The 18,734-nt window shown below is 45.4% G+C and overlaps 1 protein-coding gene across 3 annotated transcripts in view; it reads left to right on the forward strand.

Annotated features, from left to right (window-relative positions):
* Positions 1-15,202, forward strand: part of LOC147460140 (arginine--tRNA ligase, chloroplastic/mitochondrial-like) — an 83,594-nt gene extending 68,392 nt beyond the window's left edge. For all 3 annotated transcript variants that reach the window (XM_086511253.1, XM_086511251.1, XM_086511252.1), the window contains 11 exons: positions 11,730-11,813; positions 12,033-12,137; positions 12,491-12,669; positions 12,776-12,860; positions 13,199-13,385; positions 13,574-13,643; positions 13,747-13,816; positions 13,904-13,993; positions 14,073-14,141; positions 14,228-14,326; positions 14,862-15,202. In XM_086511253.1, coding sequence (XP_086367379.1) covers positions 11,730-11,813; positions 12,033-12,137; positions 12,491-12,669; positions 12,776-12,860; positions 13,199-13,385; positions 13,574-13,643; positions 13,747-13,816; positions 13,904-13,993; positions 14,073-14,141; positions 14,228-14,326; positions 14,862-14,972 — 1,149 coding nt within the window. In that variant the 3' untranslated portion in view covers positions 14,973-15,202. The remainder of the gene's footprint in view (positions 1-11,729; positions 11,814-12,032; positions 12,138-12,490; positions 12,670-12,775; positions 12,861-13,198; positions 13,386-13,573; positions 13,644-13,746; positions 13,817-13,903; positions 13,994-14,072; positions 14,142-14,227; positions 14,327-14,861) is intronic.
* The last annotated feature ends 3,532 nt before the right edge of the window (positions 15,203-18,734 follow it).

Consider the following 18,734-nt stretch of genomic DNA (forward strand, 5'->3'; position numbering starts at 1 on the left):
CGAGGTCCCACTGTCTCAAAAAAAACACCTGTCACTCTGTCACCCACCTGAGTCCACTGAGATGCCTGTCGGTGATAGGCAAACTCATGACGCCTCTCCTCTGTGCAAGCAAGCTCCTGTCGAGCCAGCTGTAACTGCTCCGCCAACCATGGACTGTCTGGATGTTGCTCCTGCATTCTCTGTAGTGAAGCAATGCCTCGTCTAAGACGCTGCTCCTCCTCTCTCGCTGCGGCCCGTTGAGCCAGAGACTCCTGGAGAAAAAAGTAGCTAAGCTGAGCTAGGCCTAAGGCCACTCTGTCTGCAGGTAGAGCCTGGCTGTCCATGCCCTCTGTCCAAAGAGCCTCTACCCTCTCTCTGAGTGCTGAGTCCAACAAGACCCGTTCTGGGATGCGAAGCATCGTGCTTCCACTCCGTTGCCTGTCTGCCACTGTGAGGATCACTGGTGCATGATCCGAGAAGGAGGTCCCTGCCAGAATGCCCACTTATCCCCCCAAGTCACTGAAGTGGTCACTAGTGTAGAAGCGATCTATCCGCGATAGATTCACTCCACCCACTCTGCGGTGCGACCTAGAGAAGGCAAGACTCTCTGGAGGCCTCACGAAGCTAGAGTGCTGCCAAGTATCCGAGACCCTCAAAGTCATACACAACCTCTCCCAAGCTGCTAACTCGACTCCATGCACAGTAGCATGGCCGCCTCCAATCCTGTCAGAAGGGTCCTCCAACATGTTGAAGTCCCCCCCTACACACCAATGGTCAGCCTGTGGCAAAGACTTAACAATCTGTGATCAAAACTCTGCACGAGCACTCGCCACATTGGACGCATAGATGTTCAGGAAGCCCACAAGGCCTCCCTGAAGCTGCATAGTAATCCACTGAGCCCTGCCTGGCACAATAATCCCTTTGCCCACAATGGCCTGCTGCAATGAGTCTGCAATAGTCATACATACCCCACCCTGGATGCCTCCAGGTCCAAAAGCAGCTGACCAAAAGGTATCATAACGTCCACGCAAAATCTGACCACATCGCCGAATGCGGCTCTCAGACAGATGGTGCTCCTGTAGCATAAGGAGATCAATCTCTCCTCCCACAAGGCAACGTTGAAGCTCCTGTCGCAACCGGCCCCACTGTCGCTGAAACTGGGGCCCATCTAGTCCCTGCACGTTCCACGAGACGATCCTCATGGGGAGCGAGAGAGAACAGATGTTGCCGCAGCAACAAGACGGGCTATCTTCGAGGTTGGCTTGGATGGGTAGTAATCCGCATCCGAGCGTCCTCTAGATAGGCGAGACTGAAGTGAGTGCCTAGTCCAATCCCAAGCAGAGCGAGCCGTGCGTAGAGCAACCTCCTCTGTCCAAGAGTCCTCATGAATGTATACATAGCAAGGCAAACACTGCGTATCAGCAAACAAGTACACCACAATGTGCCTACATCCTGCTGAGTCTGGGGGTGTCACCGCAAACTTTTCCAATGGCCACAACGTCTGCAGTAAATCTGTAACTCCAAGTTCTCCCATGTGGTGAGAGAACTCGAGCCTCCCAGGACTGAGTCGAGGGACCACTCTGTCTCGGTCCTACCACAAAGGGGGAAGGAGAAACCAATTGGTGAGTCCAAGGCCTCTGTCCCCCTAGCGGCGAGGAACAAAGCATGGACCCTGAAGCAGGCTGCCTCGTGGTTTGCTGCGGAATCGTCGAGAAAGCGAGTGAACCCGTAGTCGAAGAAATCCCAGCGACGTCGGAGGTCGATGCTCGTCAGACCACGAGGGATAGCTGCAAGAGAAGATGTCTGAATCTACAGAGGGGGTTGCAAGAAGGGTTGACCCTCTCTGGCTAGGCGACTCGTGGCAAAGGCGCTGCCAAGAGATCTCCTAGCCACCGGCGAGGGACCAGTCTCTCGAGTCGACTGTGGAACTGGAGCAGGAGGGGGGGGAGAGGGAGCTGGAGGGGGCGGGGGGGAGGGAAAGCGGGGTGGGGCGAAAGAGGTAGAGGGGCGAGGTGGGGAGTGGACGGGAGCAGAGGGCGGGGGAGGGAATGAGGAGGAGGAGGGGAGCTCTGAAGGGGGGGCGACTGGCGAGGGTGAAGTGGAGGTGGAGGTTGGCGCAGGAGGCTCCTCCTGCTCAAGAGGACGAAAGCGGTTCCCGTGGGAACCCACTGCTGCTGAGTGGGCACCTGAGGGCCACTCAGAGTGTCAGGCTGTCGCTGTGGCCATTGGCGTCGACGGCCACGGGCCTGCTGCCACCCCTCCTCCGCTGTCTCCCTCCTCGGAGGGAGACTCTGAATCTGTGCGCTGCGCCGCTGGCTGCGGCTGCGGCTGCGGCTGCGGCTGAGGCTGAGGCTGAGGCTGAGGCTGCGGCTGAGGCTGAGGCTGAGGCTGAGGCTGAGGCTGAGGCTGAGGCTGAGGCTGAGGCTGAGGCTGAGGCTGAGGTGCAGGTCGTGGCCTCCTCCGTGGGCAAACCTTCGCTAGGTGGCCCATCTGTCTGCAAATGAAGCACTGGTTCGGAAGACCCGAGTACTCCACACTCTGTCTAAACCAACCCCCACTCACCCAAGGCAGAAGGATGACCTTCGGGAGCGTGTGGGTATCTCTGACCAAAACTCGAACTGAGGGGATGCCAGCCGCCTTGGCAGCTACTGATGCTGCCGGACGAGGTGTCTCCAGGGCAGTCCGGATGGCGGTGCCAATCCTGGAGAGAAGTGGTAGGTACTCCCTCTGTAAACCCGGAAAGCAGACTGAGATGGGGATGTCTGCCTCCTCTACTAGCACATCCGAAGTCGGGTCAAAACCATGACGCCACTGTCGAAAGTGGGCGCGTGATGCTCGGATGGCCAGTGGACTCATAGCTATGACCTTGGCAGCCATCTCGGAGGTCTCGAACTCAATCTGGTAGTACCCCCGTCCGAGAATCTGGACATCCAAGATCTTGCCCACCTTTGCAAGAAGGCGGGCCTGGAGAAGGTCACGCAGCTCTCCTCTGCTGGGTCGGGTGCCGAGAATCTTGCAAATGACCGAGGTCGCCTGCAGACGCTCTACCTCTGCGGCTAGGCTCGCTTGCTCTGTCAGCGAAAGAGCAAGTCGAATGGTGGGCTCAGCGGAGTCGGGCGAGGGGACTTCAGAGGAGTCCCTCTGGGGCGGAGCATGAGCCTCCATTAGTGTCTGCTCCTCTGAAGGAGAAGGGCGGACGTGAAGGCTACCGCTTGAGAGCTCGGCAAGGAGAAAACCAATTGAAAATCCTCTGCCAAACAATTTAAACGAGGCCTTCGGAGGGAGGGGGGGGGGGGGGGGGCTGGAGCAACGAGGGCAGCGGGCAGCAAAAAAGCGGGGTGGCAGCGGGCGGGGCTGCGCCCTGGCTGGACTGCGCGCAGGCTGGGTGCAGGCAGGCAGGCAGCGCGTAGGCAGGCAGCGCACAGGCAGGCAGGCAGGCACAGCGCAGGCAGGCAGCACGTAGGCAGGCAGCGCACAGGTAGGCAGGCAGACAGCGCGCAGGCAGGCAGCGCACAGCTGGGGCAGCGCGAGGGCGAAGGCGGGGGGAGGGGCTATGGCGCGGGGGAGCTGGAGCAGGCGGGCGGGGGGGGGGGGGGGGGGGGGAATGCGCAGGAGCAGCAGCGAGCCGGCTTAATGGCGTCGCCACATCTCCAGGAATGTTGTAAAACCCTCCTCCAAGGGGGCCCCTCTCTCGCCATCGAGAGAGGTCTACGCTATTGATTGCACAAATCTGGTACAAGTGTAAATTGAAGCTAAATGATGCAATGGGGGAAACTGGATGCTTGGAAGACTGTGATGCTGATGATGACTTCTATCTTTGCTGTGGACTTGAAGGCTGAATCTCTTGACGATTGGCTAGATCCAAAAAACGCTAAGGGTTGTTGCATGAAAACGCTGATTCTGCTGGCTTTTTGTCTCTGTTTAGCTGCTGAAAAACGCTGTCTTTATGGTGCTGAAAGGCTGCCCTAAACCGCTGTATTATGGTGCATCTGCTGCCCTAAAACGCTGTATTGCTGCTGTGATACTGCTGCAGGAAACGCGAATGCAGGGGCTGAAAAACGCTAAGTGCAGAGGCTGAAAACGCTAATTGCAGATGCTCTTTCTTGCTGAATTTTCTGGCTGAAAACCCTGTCCTTATCTTTCTTTTCTTAGGGGCTTTTTTTCTTTCTACTTTCATTATTAGAAGTCTGTTTGGTTCTCTGAGTCAAGATCTCATCTGTAGGGTAAGTCAGATTGCTTGAATGTATGGCAAAACTCCGTTTCGCATGACCCATCAATTCTTGAATAGAATCAGACTTTTGTTCTAAGCAGTGATCTCGGATCTCTGTAGGAAGTCGGCAGCAAAACTGCTCAATTTGTTCTTTAAATGAGATCTTCTTAAATGAAGAAGCTGGTAGAAAAGAGCTCCAAAATCTCTCGCAATACGTGTCCAGAGATCTCTCTTGGTCATCCAAAGATGATTCCAAGCAGTTGTATATCTCGTTCGTACTCTCGAGTCAGCCAAGAAGAAATAAAAAGCCTTTTGAATTTCAACCATTTAACCGGAGCTTCCTTGTTCAGTAGAAGAGTGGACCACCATGTTTGAGCATTTCCCTTGAAGAAAGAGGTAGCCCTTTGAATCTTGGAGTGCTTTGAGTAATGCCCTCCAGAGAAAGCTATGTCAAACTGCTGTATGAAGGCCAAAGCCCTCGAAGCATCTCGGAATCCAGAAAAAGTGTCAAACTTAATTGATTGTCCACTTTCTTTAAATTCTCTAACTTTCTTGCTTTTATTCTCGAGGAAGTCATACTGGTTGGCTTTATAGAAATGCTTCTTCTTTGTGTAAAATCTGTGATCGTTAGAGTTCGGACTATCTGAGGATGAGTCCTCTGTGGAATTGTCAGAAACTGAGCGAAACTTAGGCTTCTTTGCCCTTTTCTTGCCCGTTCCGAAGCTTTGCTTTTTGCTTCACTTTTTCCCTTTTCTGTCTTCTTCGCTGGAGTCAGAAGAGCTAGAAGAACTATGAGAAGAAGAAGAAGAAGAAGAAGAAGAAGAACTGGGTAGTCCTTCAAATTGTATACGCTTCTTCTGCTTGCTTGCCGAGGCAAAAGTAGATTGACGACCCAAATAACCCGGGAAGCCGGTTCCTTTCTTTGCTTTTTGTTGTGCTTTTTGGCTTTGTTGTTCGCCTCAAAAAGCTGACTAATCCATGATCACCACCTCTTCCAATTCTTGTTCTGTAAACATCCTCGGAGCCGGGGGCTTCTTGAGTGCCGGTTTCATGGGTGGCTCTGTGGCCTTCTGCCACTGGGTGTGCACTTCTTTCAAGGATGTCTGAGTCAAAATTTTTGCAAATTTTGAATCCCTTGCAATGTTGATCATCATCTTTGTTGCGTCGTCAACCAATTGTCGACGTTCCATCTCTTCAATCTCTGCCTGAGTAGGCCGAGGTGGGCCGCACTCTTTATGCGAATCTTCTTCGTGATCTCTTCCTGCATCCCTAGATGGAGAAGAAGTCGATTGTTCTCTGTTGGAATCCATAAGTGTCGCGAGAAAAGGATCGGATTTTTCGGTAGAAGAGAAATCGACCGCGCTGTGATACCACAGTAACAAACTTAGACACTCCAAGTCAAGATTCTGCCGCAACACAGCAGATATTCACTTCAAAACATTTCACAATTCACACTTGATTCGAGACGCCCCGACATAGTTCCATGCCTAGAGATATTGGCGCCAAAGATTGGCGCCCCTTTCGGTATTTCTTTTTGTATTAATTTGTGTTCAAAGTACAAGACAGTGGGTAGGTGCTCACTCTCAGACTCTGCGTCCAGATGCTCTGAGAAGTGAGACCATGCCCACTTATTTATTGGTTACAAGGGATGCCCAAAAGCAGAGCCCCAAAAGCTGTCAACTTTTAAAAGCTTTTAAAATAAAGCAACTGGCCCAATAGGTGCCCCAAAAACAGCTAGCGGAAATCTGGGAAATCCGTACATCAGGGTACAAAGCAGAAATCCGCGCGTCAGCACTGTTAGCGTGAAACGTGGCGGAAAATCCAAAACTGCCACGTCAACCTGTCTCCGCGTTTTACGGGCCTATATGCTGCCGGTAGCCTGTGTGGTGTGTCCAAAAGCATGCCACATTGTCCAGGGCCATGCCACGTCACTCATTTGTGACAGGGCCCCTTCATAGGAATTCGTTTTTTCTTCCAAAAAATTACTAGTGTATAGGCTGAAAATTCAGCATGGAATTATTGCGGGTTCTCCTTGATGCGATCACTTCAGTAACACCTCCTTCAATGCTTTTAGTGATGAACTTGCCTCCTGAAAAAGGAGGTTATGTGGTAGCATTTACATGAGTGTTTTGCCACTTGTCTAAAAAGATAAAATTATTTTTGAGAAGTGTCCTCACATGTCTCACTCTTACATGTCTCAAGTGTCCTGGTGTCAGGTGCAACGGAAGTGTTTTAAGGATTTAGCTCGGATCTAGTACTTTGCATAAACACAAGGTTACTTAACTTTACTTGAAAAGAGAACTTGAATTGAACAAATTGAACGAGAGAGGGACAAAGAGAGAGAGAAAAGAGAGATGACAGTTTGTCGGGTTCCAACCACCTTGCCATGTTGCCAGAGCAGGTACTTGCTTTATTGACTTGCACAATGCTGTTACAATGATCCTAGTTGTTGGGATGTTGAGATGTTGATGGGTACTTGCTAGAGATGCTTGGTACTGCGGAGATACCGAAGGGTACTTGCTATGAATACTTGGTATTGCGAGGCTACAGGCTGATTGCTGAAAGTGCTAATGTTCGAAGGCTGAAATCTTCTACTTGCTGAAAACGCTGATCTACTGTGTTGGAATCTGCTAATGCTAGGGTGTTGGGGTACTAGAAAAGTTGGCGATGATGAGGCTGCTGAAAACGCTGATACTAATGTTTGAGAACGCTGGTGGAATGGGCTGAAAATGTTGGAGGTGCTGGTCGAGGTGCTGCGGGTATTGGGTTTGCTGGTTCTTCTGCTTCTTGCCTTAGGAGGTGAGACCAGTGTAACAGGGAACGGGAGGAACACAGCCCAAACGTTCCGAAACGGCGTTCCGCATGAGTCCCGTTCCCGAAACGGAGATGGGAACGGAACGTCGTTCTGGAACGGTGTGTAACCGGAACGGTGTTTCGGAATGGGGGGAACGAGGCGGAACGGCAGAACACGGGGCGGAACGAACAAAAGTAGGCATTTGGGGGCAAAAAAGTGGGCTTTTGGGGGCAGATTTGGGGCTGTTTGGGGAACATATTTGGTGCAATTTGAGAGCAGGTTAGGGGGCAGTTTTGGGGTTGTTTAGGAGTTTATTTGGGACTAAGCTGAATGGAGGTAATTCAAGCCTTACTTTAGTGGACCGTTCCGGCCCGGTTCCCGTTCCGGCCCCCCCTCCTCCTCCTCGTTTCCATCCCGTTCCGGACTCTCCCGTTCCCGTTCCTGGTAACTATGGGTGAGACCCCAGGTCACATATATACTCAAACAAAGCTAAGTAGAAGTATGTCTAATCAATCATGGTTCCGTAAACACCTCCAGTTATGTAATTTGTCAATCAAAAAGACAACATATGGAATCTTTCATAAATTCTTTGACTTATATACAAAAGCTGATGACAACTGCTAAATCAGAATGATTCCCTTGGGATCTTTTTCATATCCTATATGTTGCTTCTTTTTCTATTGACATCTAGTTATGATTATTTGCTAATGGAATTTCCTCATGTTGGTGATTCGAATTCTCCTCCATTGTTGTGAGATTTGTATAAGCTTCAGTCATTTGTAATTGACCACTTCTCTTAAGTATTGGGTTGTTAGACCACTGTAATTGGTATTTGGGTGCTCTGCATAGGCGGATAGGGAGATAATGCTCCCCTTCCTATGCTATTATTTTGAATCTGATCCCTTCCGACGGAAATGACGTAATTCTCCCCAAGCGAAGCTAGATGAGCTACAAGAACACCCAAGTGCCATTCCCCCCCGGGGTGGTCAACTTCACCTAAAAGGGGTTGGGAGATGCAAAAGGGAGACATCACCAACCTCAGCGGACGCCACCTCTGAGTCGACGCCCTACCAAGCGGGTATGGCATTTCCTAGGGGAAAACCGTTGGGTTTCAAAGGCAGTTCAGTGAGGTGAACGATAAGTTACCTAGAGGAGGCAACTCCAAAGGGAAGACGGAAGCAAGTCCCGCAGTACCTGGGCCTTTGAACAGAGGTACTTGGTCGCTGTCACGCCCAAATCCAAGTGGCGAGTGGGTCTCTCAAGGGATTAGTCATGGCCCTAAGAGTGTAGATAATTCTGAACTCTTGTAGTCCAGAGGAAACTAGTAATAAAAGCGTCTGCCTTCGGGTTCTGGGTGCATAGTCCTTGTTGTTCTTCTTGTATACTTTTTTGGTGTATGAGGGGAGCGGCCAGGCGTGCCCTACCCGACTCCGAAAACAAAACAAAAAACAACTGTAATTGGCCATGTGCCAATGGGAAATGAATGACAACTTGAAATAGCGGAAAGTGAACATAATAGACTTAACTCTTTAACACTGAAGCTGACACTGAAAAAGTGTAGCTTCTTCTCAAAGAGAGTACCGATGTCGGAGTGTGCGGTTCTCCGAGGTTGACCGGGAAAGCGCCGGGGGCTTTTGGTTGTAGACGGGCAGTCATTGTATCCTCAAATCCCTCTTTCGATTTTCCAAGTCTTCTCTTCCCAAGGTCGTGAGAGAGATCAAGAATCACCCTTCCTTGATTTGCCGACTTATGCTTGTGCTTCTCTCCAAGGTCAATAGAGAGAGAGAGAGAGAGAGAGAGAGAGAGAGAGAGAGAGAGAGAGAGAGAGAATCCTTCTTTGCCGAAGTCGAGTCTGAGAGAGCGTGAGATTCTGCCTCTCCTCTTCCCCTCGTACCTTCTCTTCCTCCTCCTCTTCGCTTCCCTTCTCTTCTCACAACCTCCCCTTTCACAGCCCTAAATTTTTTCTTTTATCCCCCCCCACTCCCCCCTTTTGCCCCTCCACAGTAATCGCGGTGCCATGACGGATGTGGCCGGGGAACAGAGGTGATGATGTGGTAGGTGGAACATCGAGCTTTGCCAAACTAGTTGCAAATAGCACCAAACAGGAGCGCCATGCCCTGCTCTTCGTTTTCCGCTCCATGGGCGTGTCCGTCTGAGCTCGGCACAACCCGCCTTGAGCGCTCCTTCCCCCCCTCAGTGCTGCCTTTGTTGTCTGCACCATAGCCCTCCCTTTCCCACTATAATTGCCCCCCCACCACTTTTACATTGGATGGCCTCTTTGCTCACTAATGGGCGGCCACCCTTGAGGTACACCATATCGGGCATATATATATCGACCAAGCATTGCCTAGCTCCACATTTAGCACGCACTTCGACCAAGGCATTGCGTCGCACAATCTTCATCTTCAGCAGCCCTTGACTGACATACCATCGTGAATTTTGTTGCCCAACACGCCATACCTTCCCTATTTTTGAACCCCCTTTCACACGCATTAGCAATTTAATTTGGGCGGCCACTCCATTAGGCGGCCATTGCAAAGCCATTTTACAAGCTCAAGTGATAGCATTTGGAGAAGTCATTTCCCTTGCTTTTGGTTAAGTGAGCCAAAACTTTGTTGCCACAGCCAGATTGGGCATATCTCGCAATCAACATGTTCCAAAAGATGACATTTTGGACTGAAAGCCCATCAAGAACTTTGCGTGTGTCCGTAAGAGCACCAACATAATTAACGATCAAAGCTTTGCCAACCACCTCGTTTGTTATGCATACCAATTAAGGCATTCTAAAGCACCATATTTTGCGTGTATATCGACTATGCCAGTGCCAAGCTCAAGTTTAACTGCATGCACACTAACTTTCCTTGATCATAGATGCCCAAATTGTAAGGAGAACTATTTTGGCCATAAGTCGAGCATTAAATACCAAACCACACGTTGTAGTTCGTGCCAAGCGCTAGCAACCGACCCTTGTTAAACTTAATTCTACTTCATCAACACACATCCCAAGGTGGATCCAAGCACCGGCAAAACCGACCCTTGGAAAATCTTATATTGCCCATATCTTTCTTGTTCGGACTCTGATCGACGAGCTGTAAAGACATGCATGGAGAGCATGTTGAGCGCTACAATTTTGGCTTGTAAAATCACATTTTGAAAGCATCATTTACAACTCGGTTTGCAGGCAACAGCTTCATTTCTAGGCATCGAAACCCACATTTAGCATACATTTCAGTCCTCTTGCTGACATAACAGCTACTAGCGTTGTTCATAAATTTAGCAAAACCTCGAACATGTATGCAGATTTGCATCTTTCACCCTGTGCCTGCAAAGTGGCACGACACCGGTTCTTACGTTGAGTGCTACTAGTGGTATTTTTTTGTTTATTGTCAAGAGTCATATACAATTGTCGGTTAGACCACTTACCACAATCTCTCAGTCATATATAATAGTCACATGTATGGTATCATGACAACGTATCATTGATCCTTGAGTTGTGAGCTGATCTGTTTGGTCTTGGGTCCATCCCATATCGTTTTAGCCCAGTATTGTAACCATAGCCGTGATACCAATTGATAATACTGCCCACTTTTCTAAACTATTGGATGTATGTCCAGAGCTGGGCGCCCAAGTTAAGTGCTCACTGTGTAGATCATTCTCAAACTTGCTAGATTATTTGTGTTCTAATCCATAGGCTTTGCTAGGGTGCACTCAACTGGATCCATGCCCTATTGGACGTGGGTTTATTGGGTTGCACATCTCAGAACATTCAATTTTCTGCCATTTTTAGTAGAGGCATGTCGGTCTTTTGTGATTTTTTTCTTAGGTTAGGGAGGATAAACAAGGAGCCATTCATAGCAAAGAACACCATAATTTCTCATTACTTTCTACCCAGGATCTGCACACATGATGTTATTTGTTTGATAGTGGATCTCTCAGGTGAGACATTTCTTGTAGAGTTGCAAGTGAGGCTGATTTCCCGGAGTTTAGTATAGGCACCGATATTTTCTCAAGTGTTTGACAAGTAGCATGTGCAGTGGTGCAGTGAACAAGAAAGGGTACATAGAAGTCATCTAGTGCTGTGATACGATGCCAAGTGCTTGTTCATCTTTTGTCACTTGTTGTGCTTGTTATTTTGTAGTGGATTTAATACTTCTTTTAGTGCTAGGCTTCATGATGGCTGAGTCAGTCCTTGATCGCTGGAGTCATGACAGAGACTCAGTATGCTGAACTTTGTGTTGATGTATGCTCATGTGTGCGTGTGTTGTGTGTGGTGTTGGGAGCATGTGCTAGTACCTAGTTCTACGCCCACTATTGGGCCCTGACGACGTTAGTGGGGAATCTCGTGGTATTTAATTAATACTATGCATGATGGAGCTGATGGTCATTTTGTCTTGTGGGTGACTATCATGAGCTATACCTTGCACTTTCCTTTACGTGTGAATCTGGGCTTATCCCGGATTCATCTAGGTATATTACATGATTCTGCATGTCTGCTGAAATCTCTGGTCATGTTGCAACTATGTACACATAACCTGGAAACTTCTTCCAGTATACACTTCATCAATGTTTTAGCAAAAAAAGTAAATCGGCACTTTCTCACTCAGTTTTTGGAGCATGGTTTACACCAGGCTGTTTTTTTTGTGCCTAGGAATTGTCTGCAAATATTTTGAAGCGGGATGTGTCCCTACTAGACTAGCACAATTGATGGTTTTGTTGTCGCTGTATCATTTTGTCATTGCTATGCAGGCTCTCTATAAAAGTTCCAAAAAAAGGTTTGATGAAGATCCATTGTTCAAGAAGCAAGCACAGCAGGCAGTCGTCCTCCTTCAGGTCTACTGCTGGAAATTTTGTGAAACGTTTTGTATGCCAGTGAGATATATCTCATTGACTGGGGCATTGTGTGGGTGTGTAACAATCAAAACTAATTGTTTTCTATTTAATGTGGCATTTCAAAAATGAAAAAGAAATTTATATGCTTACGAGTATTAATCAGGCTCTCTGTAGAGTCATGATTCTAATCAAAGTATCATTGTTGTTGCTTCATGGAAGGGTGGCGATAAGAGGTATCGAGAAGCATGGGAACAAATTTGCAGCATCAGTCGGAACGAGTTTGATCAAGTTTACAATCGTCTCAGAGTTGTACTTGAAGAAAAGGTATATCTAAATGACTGAGGATGCATCTGGGAACCACAAATTTGTTTGATATCTTGGGCTTTGAGCTCTTACATTGTATCACAATTTAATTGGTAATTACCATTTTTGTTAAGCAAGGCCATTATCCAAATAGCCATAGACCATTTTTTTTGGATGTATGAGCAACATGTGCTAGGCTACAGACTGTGCAGCGTATTCCATATTGCCATGAATGCTGAGCTGCTGAGACTTCTCTATATGTTTAGGCTGTGTTGAAATACTTCTGCACATGAATTAGCTCTTTTGTAACATGGTGTCTAAGAAGAAAGCGCTTGTTAAGCAAAGGATGGTTTGAATATCAAACATGTTTGCAGGGGGAAAGCTTTTACAATCCGTATATTCCGTCAGTAATTAAGGAGTTAGAGAGCAAAGGTCTTGTGTCAGAAAGCGAGGGAGCAAGGGTAATACATGTTGAGGGACAAAATATCCCTTTGATTGTTGTGAAGACGGATGGTGGCTTCAATTATGCATCAACTGATCTGACTGCACTATGGTATCAAGTCAGCTTATGCTCTTTGTTGTGGTTAGAATTGATATTGTGGCGGTCTATCATGGAGGTGCATACTTCAAATCACCCAATAATTGCCATTTATTTACAGGTACCGATTGAATGTAGAGAAAGCAGATTGGATTGTGTATGTGACTGATGTGGGCCAATCCTTACATTTCGAAATGGTTTTCTATGTAAGTACTCTTAACTAACAGTCATGTGGGATCGTGGTAATGTTTTTTTGGGGTGTGTCTCATTGTTCTGTTGGAAGGCTCACTGTTTTGAAGCAAAGCAGGTAGAAACTGATTCCAAACACACATTTGATGGATTGAATCGTCTGTTGTTGTACTGGATTTGGTTAGAACTGGAGTTTGAAGATCATAGAAGTCCGTTATATGTTGTTTTGCTGTTTGCCTATCAGAATTGTTTAGGAAGTCACCTAGTGGATCTTTGACTATGATTTAAGTATTGATGGTTGATTTTGTTCATGGACAAGATTGCAATTGAGCTGATTTGTGTTGTCTTTGTATAGGCAGCAAGACGGGCAGGGTGGCTTGCAGCGGATGTGAAACAGCTTCCCAAGGCAACTCATGTAGGTTTTGGATTGGTCCTGGGTCCTGATGGAAAAAGATTTAGAACTCGGGCTACAGAAGTTGTGCGACTAGCTGATTTACTAGATGAAGCCAAGTCACGAAGTGAACAAGGACTTGTAGATCGAGGTACAAAGCCCTTGCATTTATTATCTAGATTTATAAAAAGTTTACAGATTAATGATCGAATGGTTTGTTTTGCTGACTGATGGCTAAACAATCAATATACAATTAAGGAAAGAAAGAGTTCAAATTGACGGTAAGTAATATGTAAACAAACTTTGAATACGCCCGCTGTTTTGTTCTCTATTATTCAGGCAGAGAGGATATATGGGAGGCTGATGAACTGGAACAAGCGGCAGAAGCTTTAGGATATGGCGCTGTCAAGTAAGGCAATTGTTCATGTTACCTGGTTCAATTTTCATGTTAGAGTAACCGATGAAGCTTGAACTTACAATTAATAGCTGTTGTCGTGCTGCTGCTGCTGCAGATATGCTGATCTGAAGAACAATAGGACTACAAACTATACTTTTAATTTTGACCAAATGCTGGATGTTAGGGTAGGTTAGGATGACAACAGGTTTGATGAAAGCCAATTTACTGGCTTTTGGGTCGTCTTCGTTATCTTTTTCATTTCAATTTTGCAGGGGAATACTGCAGTGTACTTGCTGTATGCACACGCACGTATCTGCTCCATCATTCGGAAATCAGGGAAAGACATTGACGAGCTAAAGAAGGTACGGCTTCTATCTTTGGACAAGCAAGTACTAGTATTTAAGCTGGTTCATAAGTTTTTCTTTTGTTTGTGGTCTACAGATAGGATCTCTAAGATTAGCTCATGAAAATGAGCGTCTTCTGGGACTGCACCTCATCCGGTTTCCAGAGGTACTGTTGGGTGTGGCTTATCGGTCAGCAATGTGGGCTACTGTAGGGGATGTCATCACTAACTAGTATGAGTCTTGCATTGTCAGATCATTGAGGATGCACTAGCAGATCTTCTTCCAAACACAGTGTGCGAGTATCTGTACAACTTGTCTGAGATCTTCACAAAGTTTTATTCTACGTGCAAGGTATGTCCATCCTGTCCTTTTAAACGTTTCCAGTGTAAGTTCTACAAACAATAAACCCATCGGCCCAATTTCAGAAATTTTCTCATTTAAGCTACCGGGATTCTGTGTAAGGTCTACACTTAATTGGAAGATCTGTCCCCTCTCTCTGGTAGAGTCTTTCTTGTTCGTGGTGCCGGGCCTGGGTGGATATCGGAGGTATCGGACATTATAATAAACAGCTGTTCTTTCCTCCCCCTCTTCGGCTCCTGAAACAATATAGACATCAGGAGTTGAATTCTTTCTAGGACATGGTTATGGGAACGGCAAAAAGTGGAGTGTTGGGGAGTTTCCAGTAACTATATGGAGTGAGGGGAGTGGAAATGGAAATGGTAACGGGACTGGAAACAGAAACAGAAAAAGGAAAAACATTGAGGTTTTGGGGGATTCGTGTAAACAGCCTTTTGTCATCTTGGAATTTTAGTTGCAGAACTTAGGATTTATGGTCTTTTATCATCTTGGCATCAATTTTAATGAATGGCCATCCTCAATTTCTCAGGTCATCGGTTCATCGGAGGAGACTAGTAGACTCTTACTGTGTGAAGCTGCCGCGGTTATCATGCGAGAATGTTTTGAATTGCTGGGCATCACCCCTCTGTACAGATTATGAAATTAGCGCACTTCTAGACTTAACGAAAGTGTCGGATTTTTGGTGTATTCTTTCTCATTCATACTAAGCGCGCGGTCAAAGAAGCATGGGAAACTCCCTTAAGAGCAACATATATTGGCAAAGGGACTTACCAGCACGCAAGTGCCAAGTTTTGTTACTAACAAGAGGAATGACACAAAAGAAAAGCCTCTTACTGAATTAGCTAATAGAAATTGTCACATTTACCTTGTCCTAATTGTGTTGAGAAATGCTAAATTGTTTTCTTGCTTTGTGATATGGTAGAAAGACTTGACGCATTGAAGAGCTCGATGTTTGTGTTCATAGACCATTGCATGCAAATTATCACATAGATTTGGTGAATGCAGACAACTACCTTTATTTGAGTGTCTTATCAGGAGTTATTGACTTCAAGTACAAACAACCCCCGAAGTAGATAAGGCTAGTTACCACATAGATTAAGGCGAATTACTATTTAAAATAGATGAAGGCAAATTGCCATCAACTCAATAGAACTCATTTTCGTCCAATGGCCTTAATCTGTGGAAATTAGCTTTATCTATTCTAGAGTAGTGTTTGCACCGAAGTCAATAGTTGTTGATAAAGCACTAAGATAAGAGTATATGTTTGCATTCACCAAATCTATGTGATAATTTGCTTGCAATGTTCTATGGACATGAGGCCAACATCGAGGTCTTCAAGGTGTGAGGTCCTTTTGCCATGTCACAAAGCAAGACAACAGCCTAGCATTCCAAAGAGTAGAATAATTTTTATTAGTAAAAACATTTTTAGAAACTAATTTAGTACCTATTAACTAAGAGTATGTGTCTAGGGCATTTGATTTTATTTTGAAAGAAAGAGAAAGGTTTTCATACAAATGATTCTCACGTAATTGGTAAAAGATTGGATGCTAATTTTTTTTACATTTTTCATGCAATTTATTTAAAATTAGAATAATTTCAAACAACAATCTCAATCATTAATGAAAATTCTATCACCATATGATTAAAAGTAGTAGGTAAATTTGTGAGATAGAAGACTTATTTAGAGACATACATTAATCACATTGAGTACAAAATGCAAATATCAGATACATGCATTTTTATTTGATAATAAATAGATTTTGAGTGAACCTTGGGAAAAACAATGATATCCTTCAATTTATAATACACATTGCGTCTAACCAAGAAATGAGATACTCATTCTTGATAATCCTACTATATATTAAGAACAGTAGTTTTGTACACCTTGGAAATTCTTTTCCTTATTATTTAACGAGATAGGGGCTGTAAGAGTCAAACTAGAAGGTTGTATCTAGTCTTTGTCGAGTAGTTCTCTTACTTGTCCCTAAGTTTCTGTGTCAAATGGGATTTTGCATATAAAGTGCTTAATGAGAAGGTAGACTACCATGAAAAAGATCAATTTTATGGTCCTTGGGTCTACAAGAAAGTAGATATAGAGGGTTGTCTTAAGGAAAAACAATCTTGATATTGTGAAAAAACTGAAATATGGTATCCTTTTTTATGATTTTGTTATATACCACGACCTTGCTAGAAAGTTATTAATTTCTCATTTTTGATGGCAATCATTGTGTATGTGGGATAATCAATAGCAAGATTGTATTGATGAAACAATGATACACTATTAAATATGGAATGCAAAGGTGTACTAAGATAATTTTGTGTTTCTTTATGAATCTCCTATTTGCACTTTTTGGGTTATGTGTTATGTTACTTCTTCGTATGAAGATGAAGTCCACAACTTTATTTCAGTAAGTAGAAATAGTATATAAAATAATGATAATTTTCATAATCATGCAAAACAATGACTGATCATACTAGGCATACACCAGGAAGAGTTCTAGTTTTTTAAAATTAATTAGTTAGTTGCAATTTAATCTCCACTCTCGAAAAGTACTCTTTGAGAGAAATAAGCACTAAATTGACTAAGCCAAAAAAGAATGTTCTCATCCTTTTGCTTACCATCGTACTTGTCAAGTGTACACTATTAATAGCTCATCTTTGATTCTTTAATAGTTTGTTGACTCTCAAAGGTTGTATGTAAAATTTTTGCTGTTCTTTGATATTTATCATTCATGGTTAGAAGCAGGTTGCTTGCTGAGAGTGGTCTCTAAAGCCTTATGTTGTCATGCCACATTATGTGATTTGTGTGAAAAGAGGCAAATTGGATTTTGAATTTTAATGTAGGTAATATAATTGATTACATGGAGTTAAAGATATTTACATACAGGAATCGTAGTCGGGTTTTGATTGAGGTCACAACGGCGATTGATCAATTTGTATTCTCCATGCACTACTTTTGGGGTGAAAACCTTTTGGAACTAGGGGTGAATTGGTTGATATCTTTATATTGGCTTTTAGGCATTTACTTCACTTATTTGTCAAAGTCTCGGTAGGGCAATTTGTTGAGGTGGGTATATAAACAACCCATTGGCCCCATTGTATCATTATCAATTATTCATTGCCAAGATTGGTTGGTTTCGAACTCTCTCTCTCTCTCTCTCCCCCGGGTCTGGGCGCTTCTGCATTGTCGACTTTGCCATGATATTAGAGCCTTGGTTGAGCAACTAGCATGTTGAGAAGTAGTGGAAAGAACCATCAACCCCTCCCCTTGCTCGCGGTGCCATCCAATCCCACTCTACAACTCGCGTTTTAAAATGCTACTTAATAGGTGATCTTGACGTTGCTAAAGTCACAACCTCCCCTCGTATGCCCATTGAGCTAGTGATGTCACTAGCGTTTCGAAACGTTGACTTCTGCAGTGCCTTCGACGACACCATTACCCACTAGCTTGGCGTTTCTGCTACGTTTTGAAACGCATGTTGTCAACGGCAAAGGCGACGCCATCAAGGCAACAACTTTCTGCCCCCCATTGCTCCCTGCGTTTCGACATGCACCATGTCTGCGATGCCCTTCTTCCCCTTGATGACAACATTTTGGTACACCAATTTCCGATGACTCAAGTTCCCCACCTTTCCCTAGTGTTTTAAAACATTGTAGGTTGAGGGTTCTTGGGCACCCTTTGGGCATTGTGGTGACCTCCCTGACCGGCCACCTTCGTAAATTTGAGACCGTCTTAGGGACTTTGCGTTCGAAATCCGAAGACCCTCCCTTGCAGAATTTGGTGAATAGATTGGACTTTGCGGTCACCTTTTTGAGTGCAAGGAGACATCATTTTGAGATCTAGCAGTTTCAACATGGCCCTCCTTGCTCTAGCTCTAGGATAAATTGAACGGTGATAACTATGGAACTTGATTATGCGACTCTCTTTCACGTGGAAAGGCGTATGGGACATAGTTGACGGCTTGGAGCCCCGTCTTGCGAGGGATCCCAACAACAAGTACAACCGCCTAAAGTATCAAAAATCATGTGATGATTAGGATGGGAGTAATGCAAAGGCGAGGAAATTTCTCATGCCATACAGACTTTGAAGACTACCAATGATATGTGGTTTGTGAGGAGTCACCCTTCTTCGGTAGTTATTTGCCATCAAGTTCCCAACCGGAAGTTCCATGCAGTCTTTTGTTATGAAGGCTAAGGTTATTCATGATCAACTATTGTCTATGACACGTGATTGCCCAATACTCAATTAGTTGCTTTGGTACTCACAAAATGGCATGAGGCGTACAAAACGGTGTTTAGGGCACTTCAGCTACAAATCACAAAGGAAAAGCTGCAATTTGATGATCTTAGTCTCTTTCTCGTTGAGGAGAAATCCATGTAAATAACTCAAGGTAAAATCGAG

Source organism: Adiantum capillus-veneris, chromosome 4 (assembly GCF_014529385.1).
Source record: "Adiantum capillus-veneris isolate H3 chromosome 4, ASM1452938v2, whole genome shotgun sequence".
In the NCBI taxonomy this organism is placed as follows: Eukaryota; Viridiplantae; Streptophyta; class Polypodiopsida; order Polypodiales; family Pteridaceae; genus Adiantum; species Adiantum capillus-veneris.